The 20,112-nt window shown below is 58.0% G+C and overlaps 10 protein-coding genes across 13 annotated transcripts; 4 read left to right on the top strand and 6 right to left on the bottom strand.

Moving 5' to 3' along the window:
* The first annotated feature begins 254 nt into the window (after positions 1-254).
* On the top strand, positions 255-3,440 carry H310_10454 (hypothetical protein). Of its 3 annotated transcripts, XM_008876852.1 has the most exons (10): positions 255-1,198; positions 1,281-1,373; positions 1,422-1,644; positions 1,699-1,890; positions 1,981-2,123; positions 2,182-2,245; positions 2,290-2,409; positions 2,467-2,795; positions 2,848-3,155; positions 3,228-3,440. In XM_008876852.1, the coding sequence occupies exons 1-10, from the start codon at positions 276-278 to the stop codon at positions 3,290-3,292; spliced, it is 2,460 nt and encodes an 819-aa protein (XP_008875074.1). In that variant the 5' UTR covers positions 255-275; the 3' UTR covers positions 3,293-3,440. The 3 variants fall into 3 exon arrangements, with proteins under 3 accessions (XP_008875074.1, XP_008875073.1, XP_008875075.1); XM_008876851.1 differs by having other exon boundaries at positions 1,281-1,644; XM_008876853.1 differs by having other exon boundaries at positions 2,467-3,155.
* Positions 3,408-6,155, bottom strand: H310_10455 (hypothetical protein). Its single transcript, XM_008876854.1, has 2 exons — positions 4,730-6,155; positions 3,408-4,566 (listed from the first exon to the last, which is right to left on the bottom strand). Exons 1-2 carry the CDS (start codon positions 6,128-6,130, stop codon positions 3,442-3,444), a joined length of 2,526 nt encoding a protein of 841 aa, XP_008875076.1. The 5' UTR covers positions 6,131-6,155; the 3' UTR covers positions 3,408-3,441.
* Positions 6,156-6,343: 188 nt separating this feature from the next.
* H310_10456 lies at positions 6,344-7,830 on the top strand. Of its 2 annotated transcripts, XM_008876855.1 has the most exons (4): positions 6,344-7,031; positions 7,077-7,166; positions 7,220-7,388; positions 7,441-7,830. In XM_008876855.1, exons 1-4 carry the CDS (start codon positions 6,381-6,383, stop codon positions 7,575-7,577), a joined length of 1,047 nt encoding a protein of 348 aa, XP_008875077.1. In that variant the 5' UTR covers positions 6,344-6,380; the 3' UTR covers positions 7,578-7,830. The 2 variants fall into 2 exon arrangements, with proteins under 2 accessions (XP_008875077.1, XP_008875078.1); XM_008876856.1 differs by having other exon boundaries at positions 7,220-7,830.
* A 54-nt stretch (positions 7,831-7,884) lies between these two features.
* On the bottom strand, positions 7,885-9,466 carry H310_10457 (hypothetical protein). Its single transcript, XM_008876857.1, has 5 exons — positions 9,186-9,466; positions 8,982-9,131; positions 8,870-8,926; positions 8,482-8,811; positions 7,885-8,431 (listed from the first exon to the last, which is right to left on the bottom strand). Exons 1-5 carry the CDS (start codon positions 9,441-9,443, stop codon positions 7,961-7,963), a joined length of 1,266 nt encoding a protein of 421 aa, XP_008875079.1. The 5' UTR covers positions 9,444-9,466; the 3' UTR covers positions 7,885-7,960.
* A 476-nt stretch (positions 9,467-9,942) lies between these two features.
* Positions 9,943-11,985, top strand: H310_10458 (hypothetical protein). Its single transcript, XM_008876858.1, has one exon. The coding sequence runs from the start codon at positions 10,018-10,020 to the stop codon at positions 11,911-11,913; it is 1,896 nt and encodes a 631-aa protein (XP_008875080.1). The 5' UTR covers positions 9,943-10,017; the 3' UTR covers positions 11,914-11,985.
* A 46-nt stretch (positions 11,986-12,031) lies between these two features.
* Positions 12,032-13,229, bottom strand: H310_10459 (hypothetical protein; the record flags this gene model as incomplete). The annotated part of the gene is made up of 6 exons (XM_008876859.1): positions 12,032-12,541; positions 12,590-12,696; positions 12,756-12,840; positions 12,893-13,024; positions 13,079-13,135; positions 13,185-13,229. 6 exons carry the CDS (start codon positions 13,227-13,229, stop codon positions 12,032-12,034), a joined length of 936 nt encoding a protein of 311 aa, XP_008875081.1.
* A 401-nt stretch (positions 13,230-13,630) lies between these two features.
* Positions 13,631-15,006, bottom strand: H310_10460 (hypothetical protein). The gene is made up of 3 exons (XM_008876860.1): positions 14,656-15,006; positions 14,442-14,601; positions 13,631-14,395 (listed from the first exon to the last, which is right to left on the bottom strand). The coding sequence occupies exons 1-3, from the start codon at positions 14,917-14,919 to the stop codon at positions 13,749-13,751; spliced, it is 1,071 nt and encodes a 356-aa protein (XP_008875082.1). The 5' UTR covers positions 14,920-15,006; the 3' UTR covers positions 13,631-13,748.
* Positions 15,007-15,073: 67 nt separating this feature from the next.
* H310_10461 (hypothetical protein) lies at positions 15,074-15,909 on the bottom strand. Its single transcript, XM_008876861.1, has 3 exons — positions 15,535-15,909; positions 15,292-15,488; positions 15,074-15,248 (listed from the first exon to the last, which is right to left on the bottom strand). Exons 1-3 carry the CDS (start codon positions 15,701-15,703, stop codon positions 15,108-15,110), a joined length of 507 nt encoding a protein of 168 aa, XP_008875083.1. The 5' UTR covers positions 15,704-15,909; the 3' UTR covers positions 15,074-15,107.
* Positions 15,910-15,956: 47 nt separating this feature from the next.
* On the top strand, positions 15,957-18,685 carry H310_10462 (V-type H(+)-translocating pyrophosphatase). The gene is made up of 3 exons (XM_008876862.1): positions 15,957-16,588; positions 16,647-18,183; positions 18,244-18,685. Exons 1-3 carry the CDS (start codon positions 16,017-16,019, stop codon positions 18,565-18,567), a joined length of 2,433 nt encoding a protein of 810 aa, XP_008875084.1. The 5' UTR covers positions 15,957-16,016; the 3' UTR covers positions 18,568-18,685.
* H310_10463 (hypothetical protein) lies at positions 17,998-20,062 on the bottom strand (the record flags this gene model as incomplete). Its single annotated transcript, XM_008876863.1, has 6 exons — positions 17,998-19,003; positions 19,053-19,163; positions 19,208-19,302; positions 19,345-19,629; positions 19,694-19,843; positions 19,906-20,062. The coding sequence occupies 6 exons, from the start codon at positions 20,060-20,062 to the stop codon at positions 18,623-18,625; spliced, it is 1,179 nt and encodes a 392-aa protein (XP_008875085.1). The 3' UTR covers positions 17,998-18,622.
* Positions 20,063-20,112: the final 50 nt, after the last annotated feature.

Raw genomic sequence — 20,112 nt, forward strand, 5'->3', positions numbered from 1 at the left:
GGCAGAGGTGCGTCGACAAGTTGAACGTCACCCCTCCCGGAGTGAGTTTTGTGCGGGTAACCATCAAAAAATATTCATATATTTCCATCATAACGAGAATATGTGGAATTTAGAAGGTACTTGTCGTGGGGGTTTAGCGAATGAAATTAAAATACTACGACATCAATTCAAAAACCGATTGAGGATTTAAAACCCGTGAGTCGATTTGTAAATAGTTTTAAATCCGGCGAGACAACGTTCGCCAATTGGAGGGAGTCGTTGCAGTGGTGGGATTGATGCCGCTCGTCAAGTGCCGCTTCTGCCACAAGGAACGGCGCGTGAGCCTTGGCGCGCACCTCCTTTCGTCCGAAGCCAATGAGCTCCATGTCCTGTGCCAGCCATCCTGCTTCAAGATGCTGCACAGCCGTGGCACGTTCACCGACTTGAATCAAAAGGACGTGCTTGTGCCGTCAAGTGATATCTTTCGCGACATGGACTTGCAGCTCCAAGTTGCTGCCAACCCTGGCTTGGGCGTCAAACACCGAGAAGAGAACGCTGCGATGCGGCGTGACGTTGGACAGACTCCACCCGTGCCAATGACCATCCACAAACCCAGTGTTCCCACCATCAGCGGCTGCAATGATGGCGAACCGCACCCAACATCTATGAATGGTCGAGCGGCGCCATCGACAATTGTATCCCCTGGCGCAAATCTTCGCGCTCACCACCACGATGTATCAAATCCCGTGCCATCCGACTCGGCCGCTCCGCGGCATGCTGCTTCCGACATGAACGTGCACGCCTACCCCACGCCATCCTTGTTGATTCCACCGCCTCGCCATTCAAGTCACACCAACACATCACTTCCTTCGACGCCTCCAACCATGGACATGAGCGCTCTGTACATGCCTCCGCTCCGCTACACGTCGTCCCTTCGATCTCAACCCCGGGCTGAGAATACGGCAAAGTCAACCCACCCTGGTCCCACTGCGTCGTCCCAATCATCTTACGACCCTGCGTGTGGCCAGCCGCCGTCTACCGAGCCATCGACCTCCCATCCTCGGTGGACGCGGCGCGACTTACTTGGTGCCCTTCACCGATTCCATGACGGTCGTCGTGACGACCTGGATGCTCGCAACAACGTCATCCGCCTCGACGTCACCGCTGCGATGAAGGACCGATCGCTCATGTCTGAAAGCGAGGTTGCCACTGTGATGGGGTACGCTACGTTCGTTTATTCGCGCCATGTGCATTCCGCTTGTCATCTATATCTCTTGGAACTCATGGGAGTACCGTGGCAGGTGCTTGGAGCGCGTGGAATTGCTGGTGGTGCTGCAGGGGCTCGCGTCGACGTTAACTACCTCCTACTGGACTCTATCGTTTCTCTTTGCAGCGTACACAGGATCGTGGCCACCCATTCAACTGACCTCGACCCATCCCAGGCTGCCACCGCACCTTCTCGTGCACTGCGACCACTACCGCGCCGACCGGAACGGAAACATGACGTACGTGTCGTCTGTTATGGTCCCGCTCAGCACCGTGCGACCATTCTTCCTCCACGGATCGCCTGTGCAATTGCCGCATCCTGACGGCGCCGTCGTTGTCGGGAGTCTTGACGACGGGTTAACGTTACAAGGGATCGAGCTCGCGTTTCACGCGCCTCGGGTACGACTGAGCGCACCTTCGTGCAGCGCGCTCTTGACGCGTTTGTTGGCGCAGGTCCATGCAAACTTGACGACCGCGTTTGGTTGGAATCTCTTTGCAGGCGGGCCGCACTGTTGGATGCAGTACATGCCATCGCAGTACCGGGACCCTCGCCGGTTCGAGCCAAAAATTCACTTTGGCCGACCGACGGGGCAGCGGTCGGAGCTCCTTTACTCGGGCAATGGCTCCACCGACACGGCATATCAGGTACTGCAGCCGTTCCCAACCACCCGTATAGCGCTTGGCGAGGGCCATGCATTTCCGTCGAGTGCTTCCACCAACCTCATATCGTGTTAGGTGGTGTTGGGCGAAATGGAACTGGTCGTGTTCGACCCGATGTCGTCCGAGCTGTGCAATAGCGTCGTCGACATCCTCAAGCGCATGGGGTACCATCCCAACACCCGCGCGGATCTCTCGGACAAGTTTCTGCACAATCTCAAGTGAGCGCCCATCGAGGACATTTCGATATCGTGAATATGCATTTTTGTTGTGTGGCAGCAAATTCGGCTTCAACGCATCTGTCGTGCGGCTCGTGGCCGGGGAACTCGTCCACGTCCACAAGGTATGCGCTGTGCTGCGGTTGCAGTCGCGAATGATGGGGTGTAGGGACGGCTGCACATGTGGCGAAGCGTTGGAAGCGCCGACGTGTACTCGATGCTTGTGTTCATTAGCTGGGAGTGGGTGTTCCAGGGAGTAACGCCGGAGGGACTCCAGGCCTCGGCCAAGGTCGGTGTTCCGCAAGCGCAGGTCCCATGCAACTCATGACGATATGTCCCGGTCTAGTCTGCGGTGAACACGGCAGTCGCCCACTACGCCCGGCAGCCCCCGCCATCGCTGTCCCCGATGCCGTTCCAGTTTGTTTTTAACCCGCGGAATTGCATCCTCGAAGCGGCTCGCCAGTGGCTAGCCCTCTCGACGCTCGAGACGACGTCGTTTGGGCCGATCGTGTCGAAAATTCGAGCGATTCTGCCCGTCGTCGAGCTCTTTGTCGACGAAGAACAAGCCATCCACCGCCAAGGCGACGATTCGTGGTTCCTCGGCGCCCACCGACGGATTCCCAACGCCGTCGACCGAGTCTTGCCGCCGCACATGGCCGTCTGCCGAATGTGCTCGTACGTGGCGCTGACTCCAGTGACTGGCTCGCTCCCTCACGGTCTCCATCAGGAATGAGCTGTCCAACACGTACAAGCAGTGCCTCGGGTGCACCGTGTTTGAGATTTCGCCGCCGTTTGTCATTTGCATCGACTGCTTTCGCATGGAGTCGCAATTCGAGCCCAAGACGGGCATCCGATCCAGCGCCGGCCACACGGGCAGCCTGCCGCAGTCGCAAGCGTTCAAAGAACGATCTGGCGGCGACTTTCCATCGTGCACATGCTCGGATCGCGTCCAGTGCGGGCTATGCGACGGATGCGACCAGTGTTCATGTTTGTGCCACACCATGTTTGCCACTCGCCACCGCCTCCACCGCCCAGGTATGCATGTCCCCCTTGATCCTCGCCACTTGCCTCCACAAACGTTGCATCATCGTCGGCATCGTGACGTAGATGACCTCATGGACTTGCATCACCTCCTCGTCGCCCGAACAACCAAGGACTCGCGGCGGCTCTAACGAAGCCTCCGATAACTCGAATCTCGGTCCCGATCGCGTCGGCGGGAATGGTTTGAAATCGCGCTCGTGGGCGTCTCGATGGTGTGTGCGAATTAGAAGATTGGAACGACAGGGCAGAGGTCACAATGGAGTTCGGTCAAGAGCAGCATTTATTCGAGTCGCAAGGTCGCCACTCGATCGACGAGGTCGTGGAGGCGCGCCGTGGTGTCTGCGATGAGCTGCGTTTCCGCCGCCAGCACGTCGTGGCAAATACGTGCACGGTCGGCAGAGAGGTGCTTCGTTGTGGCAATTCCTGCGTCGTCGGCGGTGCGAAGCAACGTCTGCGCTTCCAAGTTGAGTTGGGTGATGCGTGGGACGAGGCGGCGGGTCACGTGCGCCATCTCCTGGAGGTCTTGCTTGTACTTGATCTCTGCCTTGGACAGCACGGCTTGGTTCTCCTTGAGCGCTTGCAGGACAGCGGCCGCGCGGCCGTTGAGTTTTGCTTGCTTGGCTTGGACGGATTTGACCCGGGAGCACTGGGACGTGATGGCCGACGTGATGGCGTCGACCGCGTTGGAGAGGGCCGTGGCGTCCTTGTCTTGCTGGTCCCGCCACTCGCGATGGAGATCCATGCGGGTTTTTGTCGTCGCACTGACTGCTTCAATGTACGCAACTTGGTCGAGCAGCGCGGGCACGTGGCCCTGGACGAATTTGAACGTGTCGATCGTGGTGTTGCTCATGGCCGTGGCGCCGCCCTCGACATGCACGCGGTTGTACACGTACTTGGTCTGCAACTGATCGACGAGGGTGGCGAGCGGCGGCACGATATCTTTGGAGGATGCGGCGGCGTCTGGTCCGTTGGGAGAAGCAGGGGATGCCGCGCCAATCGTGGCTGTCTTGGCCGACACGTTCATGAGCTCCCACTTCCCGCTCGCATACAGCACCGCCAGGACATGTCCGCGCTCAACAGAGTAAAGAACAGCCGCCCCGACGACGACAGCCGTCGCAGATGGAGCGATCGATAGCACGCGGTGCACGGCCGTTGTGAAAGGAGGGGCCAAAGGACACGAGTTCATCCAGGTCAGATGGAGAACATGGACGCCCGTGGCATGCAGGGCATACACCACGTGCGCCTTGAACGGGTGGGTCGTCAGGTGGATTTTTCCGTAGTCATTCGTCGCCCCGAGGCTCAGACATTCCACGACGTACACAGAGGGTGCGCCGCCCATGGATGTCGGAGCAGCAGTCGACGACCGGAGCTGCCATCGCGGGTGGATTTCTCGCTCCAGAACATTCTATACCACACACACGCAAATGAGGACGATGCCTGGAGGATGCAAGTGGCGCGAGAACAAACGAGCGAGGTGTCCAACGAAGGCACTCCAAACCAGCGCTTCCACCAGCTCAAAAAGCGCACACGCCGTGCAACATGGCCGAGCCAAAACTTCGCACACGTACCAGCGTGACATGACCACTCGACCATCCAAACGCGAGGACAGGGGCGCGCCCAATGTTGTTTGGGGACGCTCCGGAGTATGCCACGGCCGCAACACTCTGTGCGGAGCTGCCTGGGTGTGACCACCCCGCCGAGCCCACTCGGAAGGGTCCCTGGAGTTGAAGCGGCCACTTTAGCGTAGCCAGGGCTTCAGGCGTCGAACTGGTCTTGACGAGAACATGCACGAGAGGGGCAGGTTGGTCGTTGAACGAGTCGTCGTTTGCCGTGCCGTCCAGTGGCGGCTGTGGAGCGGGCAAATCCTGCCAGACTGTGGACAGCCAGTGCTTCTGTGCCTTGAGGAGGATGCGCGAGTCCACATCTGTCTGCTGGTGCGTGAGGCGACCGTCCGTCACTTGGTGGAGAAATTGCAAGAGCGTCGACGACACCGCCGCCGCGTCAAACGGGACCAAGGGAGTCAAGGCAAACAAGTCGCCGTTAGATCGCAAAATATAACACGTCATCGATTCCCATCCTTGCGGCGGGCCAAACGTCACCGCCGTCGTCGACGCCGAAGACGGCGGAAACGACAGCACGTGCGTCTGCTCCGGCGTCAACGTACTCTCGTTCGTGGCGTACACGTGGAGCTCGTCCGTGGACGTTAAGACGACCACGTGGGAGTCGCTTAGCGGGTGCCAAGTTGTCGATGTTGCTTTGACGGTGGGTAGCAGCAGGATCTGGCGCAACTCGACCTCGTACACGTCCGGCACGACCGTCTTCACCTGGGCACGTTCGGCGGCAGGAAGGAGAGCAAGGGCGCGTTCGATAGATGTCGCGTCGGATAGATCGTGCGAACGAGCGTTCACTTTAACGACTCGGCGACTGTCGTCGGCGAATACGACTTGAACATGGTCCGGCGTCGGCGTGAGCGTATGGTGTGCGTTGAGGGGCAGGTTGAAGACGTACAGGTTGCCTTGGTTCGTTTGGAGGAGGACCTTCGTCCCATGGGAGTTGAACGAGAGACGTGATGCGGAGGCAAGAACTGCACTGACGTCCGACGCGTTTGTCGGCGACAGATCGTGGAGACTTGGTTTCGACGCGTGGATGTTGATGTGACACAACCGACCCTTGGCGCCCACAAATACGAGATCTCCGTTCGTCTCGCACAGACAAAACAAACTCACATGCTCCTCTGGGAGAACGTTCGCCAGCGTTGCCGCAGCTACTGTGCTGGCCGTTGCAAGCGCCGCCGCGAACGAGTCTGTCGGTGTCAACCCGACGGCTGATTCTGTCGCGGGAGTCGGCACCGAGGTTGCACTGCCTGGCACACTAGCCGACAACGACGATCGTGCTGCCGACGTGTTCAACTTGAACGCATTCGACGTCGCCTTCTTCGTCACGCGGTGGTTGCTGCCCGGCCGGTGCATTTTATTGGTTTGAAATCGGGCGGTGCGGATTGGAATGCGCTTCTTGCTGTCAAAAACATATTTCCAAATTGAAGGATATTTCACAAAATTCTTTGTTGCGAACTGGGTAATTTTTCTACTACATGAATGGGCACAACGAATCAAAATATCCACGAACACCTTATATTAATATACTCGATGGAGATATACATATGAAAATAATATCACAGAGGAGGCGAATGTATCACCTTGTGAGTGTGGAGCGAAGCGCATGAAGATGCCGCCAAAGCAACGCATTCACAAGTCGGTGGAGGAAAAGATGCGCATCATTGCGTGTGTGGAAGGAGGCATGTCGCACCTGGCGGCGTCCAAGGAGTTCGGGGTGTCCAGGCCAGCCGTCACGAAGATGCTCAAGGAGAAGGACCTCATTCTTGCCAAGCACGAACGACCACGGGCGACGGCGACCGCGACATCCCACAAACAAAGCGTCAAAAACGAACCACGCCGGGAAAGCACTACTCACCGGTCGGCAGCAAATGGATCGCGCAAGCACGATGGCGCGTCGTCGGCTGCAGTCCCTCCAACTGCCGGACGCTCGTCGTCTCACCTCGACGTTCAGCCGCTTTTGCATGCCCATCATGTACTCGCAGAGGACGCTACGAAATCCAGTCGCCCGCGAGTACTACTCGCAGCATCGGGGAGCGTTGCAGCGGTGAAAATACCAGCATTGGCTGTTCAGCTCGCCGCCGTCGCCGATGTTCGAATCCTCGTGACAAAAGCGGCGACGTTCTTCCTGGACATGGCCGCAGCATACGACCCCGTGGCGCATGCCGCGTTTGACGCACTCGCTCTGCCAATTTTGCACGACGACGACGAGTGGTCTGCGTGGTCGAGCCTCGGGGACCCCGTGCTCCACATCCAGGTCCTCATCCTCGTGCCATCTCGGTCATGATTAACATGCTTCTAGCTGCGGGACTGGGCCGACGTGCTATGCATCGCACCGCTATCTGCCAACACCATGGCCAAGCTCGCCCATGGTCTCTGCGACAACCTTCTCGTAAGCACGTGGACGTAAGTCCAAGCAATGGATGGCGCTCACGGCTGCATCAGACCTGTGTCGCTCGAGCGTGGAGTCCAACGAAACCGGTCATCGTGGCGCCGGCCATGAACACACAAATGTACCAGCACCGAGTGACGAGCTCCCAACTCGCCTTGCTTCGATCGTTCGGGTACACCGTCGTGCCGCCCGTGTCCAAGACGCTTGCATGTGGCGAAGTTGGTACGTCGCTGGCTGTGGAGTGTCTTTTGTTGATTCGAGTGGTCTGGGCAAGGCAATGGCGCGTTGGCCGCGGTTGATACCATCGTCGCGGCCGTCGTGCGGTCGATTGTTTCGACCCACACACCCACCGACAGCTTCCACGGCGCAACCGCTTCAGCAAATCCACCTCCTCCTGCTCTGAGTCTGTAGCAAATGCGCGCTTTCATTCCAACTGCTTGCGGACGGATGTCCAAGACATGGTGTGTTGGCTGGCCCCACAGGCTCCTACTGCGCCGCCCACTTCAGCCCGTTGCTTTCTGACGCGGCATGGGAGCACCCGATGGCCGCGCGCATGGCCTCCCGCCCTGGATAGATCGTTCCACATGGCCCTCTTCATTTTCCGTCGACGTAATGTACACGTCTCGTCACGCTGCTCCGTCGTCTGGTCCACCCAATTGCGCGTGATGTTATAGCACGAATGTGATCAAGTTCGCGCCACGGAGAGGAGCGCTAAAGGTGCCGCGAGCGAGTCCACAGATGCACTGGAAGGACCAGTGGTGGAATGTGATTTTTGGGGGTCTAGTCTGGGATGGTTACGGCTTGTACTCATCCTTGATGAGCTTGGCGATGGTCGTGAGCTGCATGTTGCTCGTGCCTTCATATATGGCGCCGATCTTCGAGTCGCGCCACATCTTTTCGACGTGCAGCGTCTTGGTGAAACCAACGCCGCCCAACAGTTCAATGCACTTGGAAGCGGATCGCTCGGCCACGCGGGACGCATGCAACTTGGCCATCGCGGCGTTCTTCACAAACGGTTCGCCGGCGTCCTTCAACCGGGCCGCGTTGTACACCAAAAGCCGCGCCGTCTCAATGTCGAGCGCGATCTCGGCCTGTTGATGCTGCATCGCTTGGAAGTCGCCGATCGAGTGGCCGAATTGCTTGCGCTCGTACAGGTACGGCACAGTTTGGTCAAATACCCCCTGGGCAAGACCAAGCATTTGGGACGCAATGCCAATGCGCCCTTCGTTCAGTGTCGAAATCGCAATCTTGTATCCCTTGCCAGCCTGACAAGATGACGACAGCATGAGAAGTGGTGGATGACCGATCGTCGTACTTCGCCGAGAATCTTGTTTGCGGGAACTTTGACGTTCGTGAGGTACACGGGGCACGTGGACGACGCACGGATACCGAGCTTGTCTTCGGGCTTGCCGATGTCCAAGCCTTCCGTGTCGCGGTCAACGATAAAGCACGTGATGCCCTTGTATCCCTTTGACGGGTCGATGTTGGCGAACACGAGAAACACGCCGGAGTACTCGGAGTTGGATATCCACATCTTTTGGCCGTTCAACGTGTAGTAGCTGCCGTCCGCCGACACGTCGGCGCGCGTCTTCAATGCGAACGCGTCGCTGCCAGACCCGGCTTCCGACAAGCAAAAGCTCCCAATCTAAACGACGGCACTGAGCCACGAAGCATGAAGGACATCGATTTCTGAGAACACGTACCATTTCCGTCGCCAAACGAGGCAAGTATTCTTGCTTTTGCTCGGGCGTGCCGTAGTTCTACGTAGACAACCGTGCAGATCAAACATGTTGACGCGATGGTGAGAGCGCGCACCACGAACACGTTGTTCACGACCGTGTTTTGCAAGTCGCAGAGAAGACCCACGACAGGATCCACACGACTCAACGCTTCAATGGTCAAGCAGACGTTCATGAACGATGCACCCGACCCGCCATACTCTTCCGGGACTTCGATGCCCAAAAACTACCACAGACGTCAGTGAATATGTCTGTCGAATGCATGAGATGGATCACGTACGCCGTTGTCAAACATTCCTTGGGTGATTTCCCTGTCCATTTCGCCTTCCGCGTCCATCTTGCTGACCTTGGGGAGGCACACGTCTTGGGCAAATTTGGTCGCCGCGTCTTGGAACATGAGTTCCTCCTCGGACAAGAACGACAAGGGCAGGTGCGTCGGCAACGCCGAGCTCATGGCGCGAAACTGTGTGGACGCAGCAACGGCCACAGACTTGCGCAGGAAAGGACGAAGCACGCGGGTGGCGACGGCGTTCTGCATGGTGGATCTTGACGCAAATCGGGATATGAGAACCGGCGTGAAGGCCACCCCGCGTTTTTGAATGCCTTTTGATTGGTTAAAATACCATGAATTTACGCAGATTGCAACGCTCTGATTCGTCAAAACTTGGTGCACCCACTGCCCACCTTGAAGTTCACACGCACATAGCACATGTGTGGTCTCCATGGAGAGAGACGAAGTGTCGCGACGCTGAGATCGATGTCCACTTCCGCCGATTTACAGCCTCTGCTGGACGCGGTGACAGCACCGCCGCTACCAGGACGCTATGGTCATGACGTGGACAGGGCAGGAGAGAGCGACGTCGTGCTTCGTCGGAACGGTCGGGGAATCGAGTGCAATGTCGTGCACGATGGATCGAACTGGACGGGGGCGTCAAGTGTAGGGCGCTCGGGCCATCGCACTGTCGCCACGCTCTCAACTGGGCTCGGTGGCAATCGTCCCGTTGCACGAGAAAGTTGTCGTTCGTGTGCGGTGAGCGCCCTGTCCCACGACGCATTTCAACGGCCATGTGTGGTGTCAGCGAGAACACTTTTCATCTTGCTGATTGTGCGCCATGGGCTGCATCGCGCTACGTAAAATGCTCGGCCATCGCATCGTTGCGGTGCCAGACGCGACCAGCGTCGTGGGAGCTGCAGTCGTCCGTGCGCTCCAGCTGCAATCTCACCTGGCCGTCGTGATCATCGCGGGTGTTCCCGTGCAGATAGACCCCGAGGACCCGACGTACCGCGCGCTCAACCGCCTGTCGCGCGTCGAAGTCAAGTCGTTTGACCCCGTGAATCCCCGACGATTCATCAAGGGAGCGCATGTGGTGTTTGTCTCGACGGCGACCACGATATCGCTGTCCGTCACGCGCGACCTCTTGACTGCAGCGCACGATCTTTGCGTGCCCCACGTTGTGTTGCAGTCGTGGGTATGGGCCGGAGCGAGCGAGTCGAACCCCCTGCACGACCTGGAAACGCACATGACGTCGCTGCGGCCGAGCACGTCGTCGTGGACTGTTGTTCGTCTCCCATTCCTTCTCGACTTTCTCGACATGCAGCAGGTGCACATTCGTCTTGCCCACCAAATCGTCGCAGGCGTCGCGCCAGCCACGCAGCTGCCGGTGCTGCGGCTCGCCGAGGCCGCAGATGCCATGATCCAGCCGCTGCTCCACTCGGACACGTATGCCGGCATGACGATGAACGTGGCGCACGCGCATTCCACCATGTCCCCGACCGCAATGGCGTCGTGTTTGGCGGCTGCCATGAACACGTTGATCGTCTACCGCCAAGTGGACACACAAACGTGGATTGCATCATGGCACGCGCTCCAATTGCCGCCGTGGTGGACGGGGCTGGCGACGCCACTCACAATGTCCCCCATGGGCGGGCATGACGAAGCTGCCGTGTGTGAGAAGCTCGGGGTGCTCTTGCCAGATCAGTGCCATTTTGAGACATTGGTCGGTCGCGCGCCGACGCCACCGCAAGCTTGGTTCACCCCCGATCGCTTCTACGTTGGCCGGTTCCCCACTCGAATCTTCGTTGTGGGATTGAATGAAATGCTGGGTGGCCGAGTCGCCAGCTTTCTGGCCCAGCTACCCAACTTGACGGTGCACGGGAGCGACAACGTACTGGGCATCATGCCGGAGGCGGTGCGGCCGATCCCGGGGGTCGTGTGGGTCCACGGCCGCCTCCAACGGCCCAACGAAGTCCGCAAGATGCTCAAAAACATGGACGTGGTGCTGTACTTACCGTCGCGGTCGACAGCAGCTACCGTCTTGCCATCGCTCTTGCGAGGGGCAAAGGCGGCCGAGGTCCTCGGGATGGTCCTTCTTAGCACGGAGTTCGCCGGCAGCCCCGAATGGGACTCGCCATTTCAGCCGCTGCTCAAGCTGGAGAATGAAGTGCGCCAGAGTGGCCTTCGGGCCTGCATTTTCCGCATCCCCATGCTCATGGAAGTGTTTTTGGACTACAAGAAGCGGGCAGTGACTCGCAACGAGCGGCTGAGCTTTGCCGACGACTCGTGCCGGGTGGGTTTGATTGCCGCCGACGACGCGGCGCACGCGCTCCGATGCATGTGTGTGACCTTTCCGCTCCATGCAAGACGCCTGTACTTGCTGCACGGTGACGAATTGACTCTAAGCGAGATTTCGGATAAGCTCGGGATCGATTCGGTGCCGCCCATGGTCGACAAGAGCATGCCGCATGCGCTGGCCGCGCTCGGAGATGTCGGTGTTTCGTGGTGGTCGGCCTTTCACTTTGTCGACTACGTGTTCTGGTGCAGCAGCAAGGCTGAACGGGCAGGCTATCGCCGCGGCGCGCCGTCCAAGCAGTGGATCCTCGCCATGGAAAACCATCGCCCGATGTCGCTCGATACATGGGCTGCCCATCAGCCGAGCCTCACGCAAGCGGCCAAGCCCGAACAGACCAAAGTGCCAGTCGTGCCAATTGTAGAAGCGTTCACGCCGTAGCAGGGAGCTAGAGGAAGCTGTCATCGTGGACGTGTTTGCTTTCTTGAATAAAAATGAAGTTTAGTTGATGGGGGAACTGGCGAGTACGAGAGCAGCACGGACACAATGAAGGCTGTGCTTAGTCGGCAATCATGTTGCCGTTCCATTGCAGCAGCTTCTTGTACACGAGCGCGACCAACGCGAGCAGAAGCGCCGTCGAAATGCCTTGCAGCACGCTGTCGACAAAGTCGGGTTGGCGACGGGGTGGCGTGGGAGCCACTGACGCTGGTTGGGGCGCTGGTCGAGAAGCTGCAGACGCTGGACGACGAGTTGGAGATGGGGTTGGTGCACGTGTGGTGTCACGCAGTGGTGGTGATGGAGCTAAGTCCTGAGCATGCAGTGCGTTGGTGTCACTTGGAGCAGCTGGTGAAGGGTCGATCTCTGGAGCAGCAGAGGGAATCGCGGTATCTGAAATCTCGGCGGTCTCGTCGGAAGGAGTGGTGTCCGAGGTCGAAGGAGCCTCCATGTTGTGAATGTGCAATTGGGCGATCTGTGAGGCATACTTTGACTCTGTGGCATCCTCGCGTTCTCTCTCTTCTGGGATAAGGGCGTTGATATCGCCACATTGAGGGCACGTCCACCGCACCGACTACCGTCGTTGGAGGCTGGATTAAAATGCAATGTTGAGGTGACATACCTCCAATGCTAGGGCTTTTCGTTCTTCAGGAGTAAAATCCAACGCACCTATGGCACCTTCTCCCTTTGTCGGCATGAAGCTGATCAACGCTTCAAGGATCAGCCGCACTACGAGGCCACGTCGTCGTGAGTGGTCATGGTGCGATGTGTAGATTTGTCGTTCTTACCGCCCCACGCAGGTTGCCAGTGCTCGGGGTGGTACGCGGAGATGCTCAAGCAGATTTTCTTCTTCACTTCAAAGCGGCCGTTTGGCTAGATGATTCCTCCATGACGATTCTGAAATGGGTCGAGTTCCGTGTTGTACCGTGAGAAGGATGATGTTGGGAGGCTTGAAAGGGTAGTCCGACGGCAGAAGGATGCGTCCATGATACACTCCACCGGCAAACTCCGTGTCACGCGGACCACGAATCGTAAAGTGCCAGTCGAACATGTTGTCCTACAAGGTCAAGGGCAGATCGATGAGCAGCACGGAAAGGCTCGATCCCCGTACTTCCAGTGGCGCGGCAGAGTACTGATCACTGGGGTCTGTCATCATCTCACGAACATCCTACGGCGCACATTCACCCTCTAGACCCATGATAGACTCACGAAAATACCGCTCGGATGCGCTTAATCGCCGTGTTCCCGATCGACGTTGACATCCTGCCGCGTGGACTGGCGCGATCGTTCGAATACTGATGCAACTTTTTCTCCAATCGCCTGTGGTATCCGGATGCCAAGAAAATGTTTCTTCATTCATTTTTTCCATGAAAAAAGACCCATGTCATTTGAATGTGAGCAAGGAGCGATGGTGGGGTGTCGATGAGCACTATGCAGACCAAGCGGAAGACGATGTGCTTGCGCAGTTGCTGCTGCTGACTCCGAAGTAGTGAGCTACCAGACGAGGCAGCGCCACCAGGCGGCTCCACGCACCAATGATGAGCTCTCCCAGTGGGTTGACGAGGAGAATATTGCGACCTAGCGCGATGCATGGGCATGGCTAAGCGCACCAGCTGCAGTATTCTTGCTGGTGGGCGCGTGGCGCCACGACTTCCTCGTGGACCAAGTCGTGTAAGTCGCCGGGACGACACGGACCACTGATGATGGTACATGTGACTTACACGCATCGATTCATCGTCATTCATGCTACCTGCCACCTCCACCTACTGTGTATTCTACCCCTACTCGTCTTCCATGAGTTCGTCTAAGTTACCCTCGTCTGCGTCCTGCAAATACAACGATGCGTCCATGGCAGAAGCGGCCTCGTCGACACCGTCGCCTCGAAACGCCGGCTTTGATTCGTCGTCAGCATCTTCGTTTTGAACTTCATACTCGTCTTCGGCGGCGTCGTCGTCATCGCGGAAGAGCGTGGGGTCGTATGAGAACAGCGCACGCCCACTGAGAATGCCACGGCCGCCCGACTTCTTAGCGTCTTCCTTTCGGCGCTTCTCTTCTTCTGCAGCTTTACGCGCCAACTTTTCAACTTTCCACTTGGCAAACGACTCCTCCGTGACGGGGGTGCCCCCGCCAGCGCCGAGTTTCGCGCGCTGCTGCTCGATGATCTCTTCGATACTGACTTCTTCAACCTTCTTGCTCTTGGCGGCATCACGCTCCGCTTTGGTCTGGAACACATACCCAGGGGGAAGCGCATGGCGGTACTTGCATGCCTTGCCGCCGTTCGGGCAAGTCCAGAACCAACCGTACTGGGACTTTTCAATCGCATCGAGAAAGTACTTGCACACGATGTCGGTTTGTGTCGCAACCTTCTGTCCGTGTTTTTCATTGATCACGTCTTCGAGCTTCTTTTGATCCCAGTCCTCGATCTTATCTGCGAAAGAAGCATGAGAAAGGGAAGCGGACGGGGACGAAGGTACCTTCTTGCTTGGCATTGCGGTCGTCTTCGTACAGATTAATCTTGGTCGCCTTCTTGCCCACCATGAGATCGTGGGAGAATTTGCACCGATTTCCCTTGGCGCATGTCGCTTGTTTGAAGAACTCGCACACGATCGTCTTGGGGTCGACGCCCAACGGGACCTACATGCACACCGCATTCGTCAGCCCGCAATCGATCAAGGCATGAGATTGTACCTTGGGTTGGATGATGGCCGAAATGAACAATTCGTTCATCTGCTTCTCCATGGCAATTTTGGCAGCTTGCGCCGCCTTTTTTTCCTCGAGTTTCTTGCGCTCCTCGCGCTCGCTCGTGCCTTTCACCTGGTGTGCGACTTGCTTGATGTAGTTCTGTACGTTTTTACTCTTGTTCTTGTTCTTAAGACCGAACGTCTTGTCCTCGACTGCTTTTTCCTTGGCCTTCTGGACCGTCTTCTTGGACGCCTGTTGCTTCGGCGGCATCCTTCGTCACTCCCTCACCGCGCCGTCACTCGATTCCTGGTTTCTCGCCAGTGCTTTCCCCGACGACGGTATCCGGAAGGTTTCCGGAAAATCAGATGCCCTCTGCTGATTGGTTGGTTAGGCCGACCAACATTCCGATCGGGCAACTACGACGTGGCAGCACAAACGCACAGCATTTCAATCATGGGTTAATAGATGCTGGCCCGGTGCTCAAAGAACTTGGTCAGGTACGCCTTGACGTCGTCGGGCTTGTCACGAATGACGGAGTCCATGGCAAGGCCAAGCGCGGGCTGGATCTTGCGCTCGAAGTACGCTTGTGGCTGCAATTGCTGTTCCCGATAGTCAGGGGCACACCAAGCAAGAGAGACCCACCGTCTTTTTGTACATGGAGACGTCGACGGAGCCCGCCATGTAAAACGCAAGATACGCCGACACTTGTTCCGGACGATGCAGCATCAGGTCCTCCAGTGCTTCCGATATGATCGGATCCAAGTGCTTGATCGTGTAGTCGTACTCGCAATTGAGGTCATTCACGAGCCTCGCCTCCTTCTTGCGGTATCTCGTCTGCACTATAATGCCATCAGAGATGGGTATCAATATGGTCGTGAGATGTACCGTTGTCAAGCTGAGCGCGCAATGCTGGAATCGACTTCTCCTCCATCGAGCCCAGCCGGGTCGAGGCATTCTGGTCGGTGTCATGATGTTTTTCTTCCTCGCGCGAATCCTCGTCGTCCTGCCTTTCCTCTTCTTGCTTGACGTCCTCGATTGTTCCTTCGCTCGCCATTCGTGCTCACTGCTTCCACCGCGGCGCTTTCGCGATCGTTATTTCCAAAGTAAAAATAACTCGACAACGATTCGAATGCTGTTACGGCACGCACAGCAACGGAAGCGATTGACAAGAGGAACGGCGCGCGCATCAACTTCGCCTCCAGAAACACGGCGCGCCGTTCCTTCTGCCGATGTGCCACGTGGATGCTTGAACTTGGGCTGGAGACCGGATAATGACACAGTTATCCGGTTGCACCAGCGACGCTGCCACGTGGACCAATTGCCAATATACAAATTGCAAGAGGAATGTTGTAAACCTGTATAAATGCATGATGGCATCCACTGATTTAGAGAGGTTGTCGGACATCCCACCCCAAGACGCATTGTGCGAAGAGTCCTCGATGCAGTACGAGCCGCAGAACTCGCAGCCGGACGTCGAGTTCGGCTTCGGCAAAGGACGCAATGAGACATCGGCATATGCAAGGAAGGTGGACCTGAACATGCCGCTCCTTGTTATCACGGTCGTCGGAGCCATCTTTCTGCTCTTCACGTCGTCGTTCCGGCCAATTGTGCTTGTTTTGACGTTCTGCGGGTACGGCGCGGTGTTTTCGTTGTACCTGAGCCATTGGGTGCTCTCGAAAGACGATGGTACCCCTGATATGCGGGAAGTGTCCATCCCGATCCGCGAAGGCGCCGAGGGGTTCCTCCGCATCCAGTACACTGCAATCTCGCAAATTGCGGTTGGCTTGGCGCTCTTGATCTTCTTCAGCTACTCGCTGCGTCCCAACTCGGTGCATGCGTCCGGTGTGGAGAAACTCGGCAACGTCACGCTCGGCATCCTCGGTGCGATCTCGTTTGGTCTTGGGGCTGTGTGTTCAGCCGGCGCGGGTTACATCAGCATGTAAGTCCTTCCTCCGTAAGGTCTGTTCATTGTCGGTTGGTAATCATGTCGTCTTCAGGTGGGTGTCGGCGCAGTCAAATATTCGTGTCGCCAGTGCGGCCCGACGATCGTACGGTGAAGCGTTGTTGATCTGCTTCCGCGGCGGAGCGTTTTCTGCAGTCCTGGACATCACGTTGTGCGTGGCGGGGGTGAGCATCCTGTATGTGCTGCTGCACGCCGCGTTCACGCCGCTTGTGAGTGCGACCGAGATCCCGATGCTCATGGTCGGGTACGGTTTTGGGGCGTCGTTTGTGGCGTTGTTCATGCAACTGGGCGGTGGCATTTACACCAAGGCGGCGGACGTCGGTGCCGATTTGGTCGGAAAAGTCGAGCAAGGCATTCCTGAAGACGACCCGCGCAACCCTGCTGTGATTGCCGATTTGGTCGGCGACATGGTTGGCGATTGTGTCGGGAGCAGCGCCGACGTGTTTGAAAGCGTGGCGGCCGAGATTATTGGCGCTATGATCCTGGGTGGGTCGCTTGCAAAGGAAGGCGGCATCGAGTCGCCCGTCGCGTTTGTCTTCTTTCCCGTCGTTGTGCATGCATTCGACATCATCGTGTCGTCGATTGGAATTTTGTGCGTGACCGAACCGAGCCCGACCGAGTCGGACCCGATGACGACGTTGCAGCGAGGGTACACCATCACGCTGCTCTTGGCCCTCCTTGGCTTTGGCCTCAGCACACGCTGGCTCCTGTACACGGCCGTCGCACCGTCCGGCTGGTTCAACTTCTTTTTGTGCGGGCTGGTCGGCATGGCGACGGCCTATGTCTTTGTCAAGTCGACGCAGTACTACACCGACTACGCGTACACGCCGGTGCGATCGATTGCAAAGGCGAGTACGACGGGCCATGGCACCAACATCATCACGGGCGTCGCGGTCGGGATGAAGTCAACTGTCGTACCGACGCTTATGGTGAGCTTCAGCGTGATCGCTGCGTATCGATTGGGTTCGTCGTCTGGCATCGGGAGCGGTCGCACGGGCGGGTTGTTCGGCACTGCCGTCGCGACCATGGGCATGCTCAGCTCGGCTGTGTTTGTTTTGGCCATGAACAACTACGGCCCGATCGCCGACAACGCGGGCGGGATCGCCGAAATGAGCAGCCAGCCAGAGTATGTGCGCGATGCCACCGACAAATTGGATGCCGCGGGCAACGTGACCAAAGCGATCACAAAGGGGTACTCGATCGGGTCGGCCGCCCTCGCGTGCTTTGTTTTGTTTGGCGCGTTTATGGACGAGTTCAGTGCGTTCGCTGGCGTCCCGTTCACGACAGTCGACATCGCGACGGTCGAAGTCCTCGTGGGGGGGCTGCTTGGGACCATGATGGTGTTTTTCTTCACGGGGCTTGCGGTCGCCGCCGTCGGCGACACCGCGGGCGACGTGGTCCTGGAAGTCCGCCGTCAGTTTGAGATGTATCCGGGCATCATGCAAGGCACGCAAAAGCCAGACTACCGCACGTGTGTCGCACTTGTCACAAAGGCTGCGCTGAAGCAGATGCGGCTCCCGGGGCTCTTGGCAGTGCTCATGCCGGTCGCGGTCGGCCTCATCTTCCGCGTGGTACGGCAGACTCGATCGGTGACGGAATCATGACACGTGATGGACGATGCCATGACGTAGGTTGGCGAGTACCAAAGCAAGCCGCTGCTTGGCGCCGAAGTTCTCGCCGGGTACCTCATGTTTGGCACGGTCACAGGGATCATGATGGCGCTTTTCCTCGACAACGTCGGGGGTGCATGGGACAATGCAAAAAAGTACGTCGAACTCGGCAACTTTGGCGGCAAGGGCAGCGAAGCCCACAAGGCGGCCGTCACCGGGGACACGGTCGGCGACCCGTTCAAGGACACGGCGGGCCCGGCGCTGCACGTCGTGATCAAGCTGCTGTCGACAACGGTACTCGTGCTGGGGCCGTTGTTCGTCACGCATGTCGGGCACGGGGTGTAGCAAACGATAATGAAAATCAAACCGACTTTGGTCGCGGCGGCGGCGGCAGGAGGCGCTACGCCCTCGCGATCGTGATTGGAAACACGGGATTGTCGACGCGGTGCAGCGACGTGCCGCGCACGACGCCCAGGTTGGTCCACAGCGTGAAGCCCGCCACGTCGCTGGGGGACGTCGCCGTTGACTGCGTGGCATGCTTTGTGGACGTCGGCGGTTGAAACAGGTGAATGTCGCGACGGCACTTGGCAGCGAGGGCGGTCGCGGCGGTAGCCAGCGGCGCCATGGGCGGCATGGACAGGACGCGGAGGGTGTGAAACGCGCCATCGACGACATTCCACGCAGCAAAGATGCCGACGCGCTGCCGGTGCCGCGGCATCGCTGGGTTGGACGGTTCAAGCACGACGACGACACACACATGCATCCACGTCCGGTCGGCCATCTAGAGACTGGTGAGCTCATGATGGAACGTGACGACGAGGACGACGGACGCAAAGGAAGCGGAGGTCGTAGTCTTGCAGACGGAACGGGCGAAGAGCGCGGACAGAGTCGAGGAGATGGCGCAGGAACGATTCAATGTCGAATGTGAGTTGAAGCCCGCACTAGGGAATGGACGTCAACGAATCATGATGACGACCATGCTAACCTGCAGCTGCCCGGGGACGACGGCACCAGCCGCGTTCGGCTCGACATGCACCACGACTGGAAACTCGGACGCGTGGTACCATGGCTGGGTCGAGACTACGGAGCAAGATGGGTATGAAGCGTGTGGTGGCGACTTACGTGGCTGGAACGGAACGGATTGGGTTGCGGAATACAGCGAGAACAGGAGCAACGAACTGCCGCCGTGAAGCACGAGTTGAGTCGTTGATGCAATGAAGAACCAGCACTGCGAGACGGGCACGGACGTCGCGAGGGTCAAGCGAAGTGCGCCAAGGGATCGGTGCCTGCATGACGGACCAGACGCGACCGCGACATGACATGGGGTCCCAGGTCGACCGACGCTTGCAATCGCCACCACAAGCGATTCATCGATGCTTTCCCAAACGCGAAGCTCCATGTCGTCATCTAATTTAACCTTAGCACCGTTCATTACATTGTATCGAATTGCGGTAATGCGAACGCGTCGTACCGTCAATGGCGTGCATCCCTAGCGATGCCTCGGCACAAGGCCCTGCAGTGACGGTCACGGCCACGTGGCGGGACACCAGCGGCGTCGAGGTAGGGCTGAACATGCGCCAATATATCTTGAGTAACCCTTGCTCGCACGGCTTGTAGTAGACTATCATGCAAACAGGGTAAAGCGTCGTCGAGGTCACCAACTCGTCGGGATCCATTGCGTACGGAGGTATCGACCGTTGTTGCTGAAGCCGAGAAGCACAGCATCGTCATCCTCGGACAGGACGTCGTGTACTCTCCAGCATGTTCGCGTAGAGAGCGCTATGCGCGTTGGGTCGGCGCATCGTTCTCGCCGCTGCAGCGCGCGGACCACATTGGGCATGATATGCAGAGGAATTCGATTCCTGTAGAAACGAATAATCCCAGTTTTGG

The sequence above is a fragment of the Aphanomyces invadans genome (assembly GCF_000520115.1).
Source record: "Aphanomyces invadans strain NJM9701 unplaced genomic scaffold supercont1.26, whole genome shotgun sequence".
Taxonomy (NCBI): Eukaryota; Oomycota; class Saprolegniomycetes; order Saprolegniales; family Verrucalvaceae; genus Aphanomyces; species Aphanomyces invadans.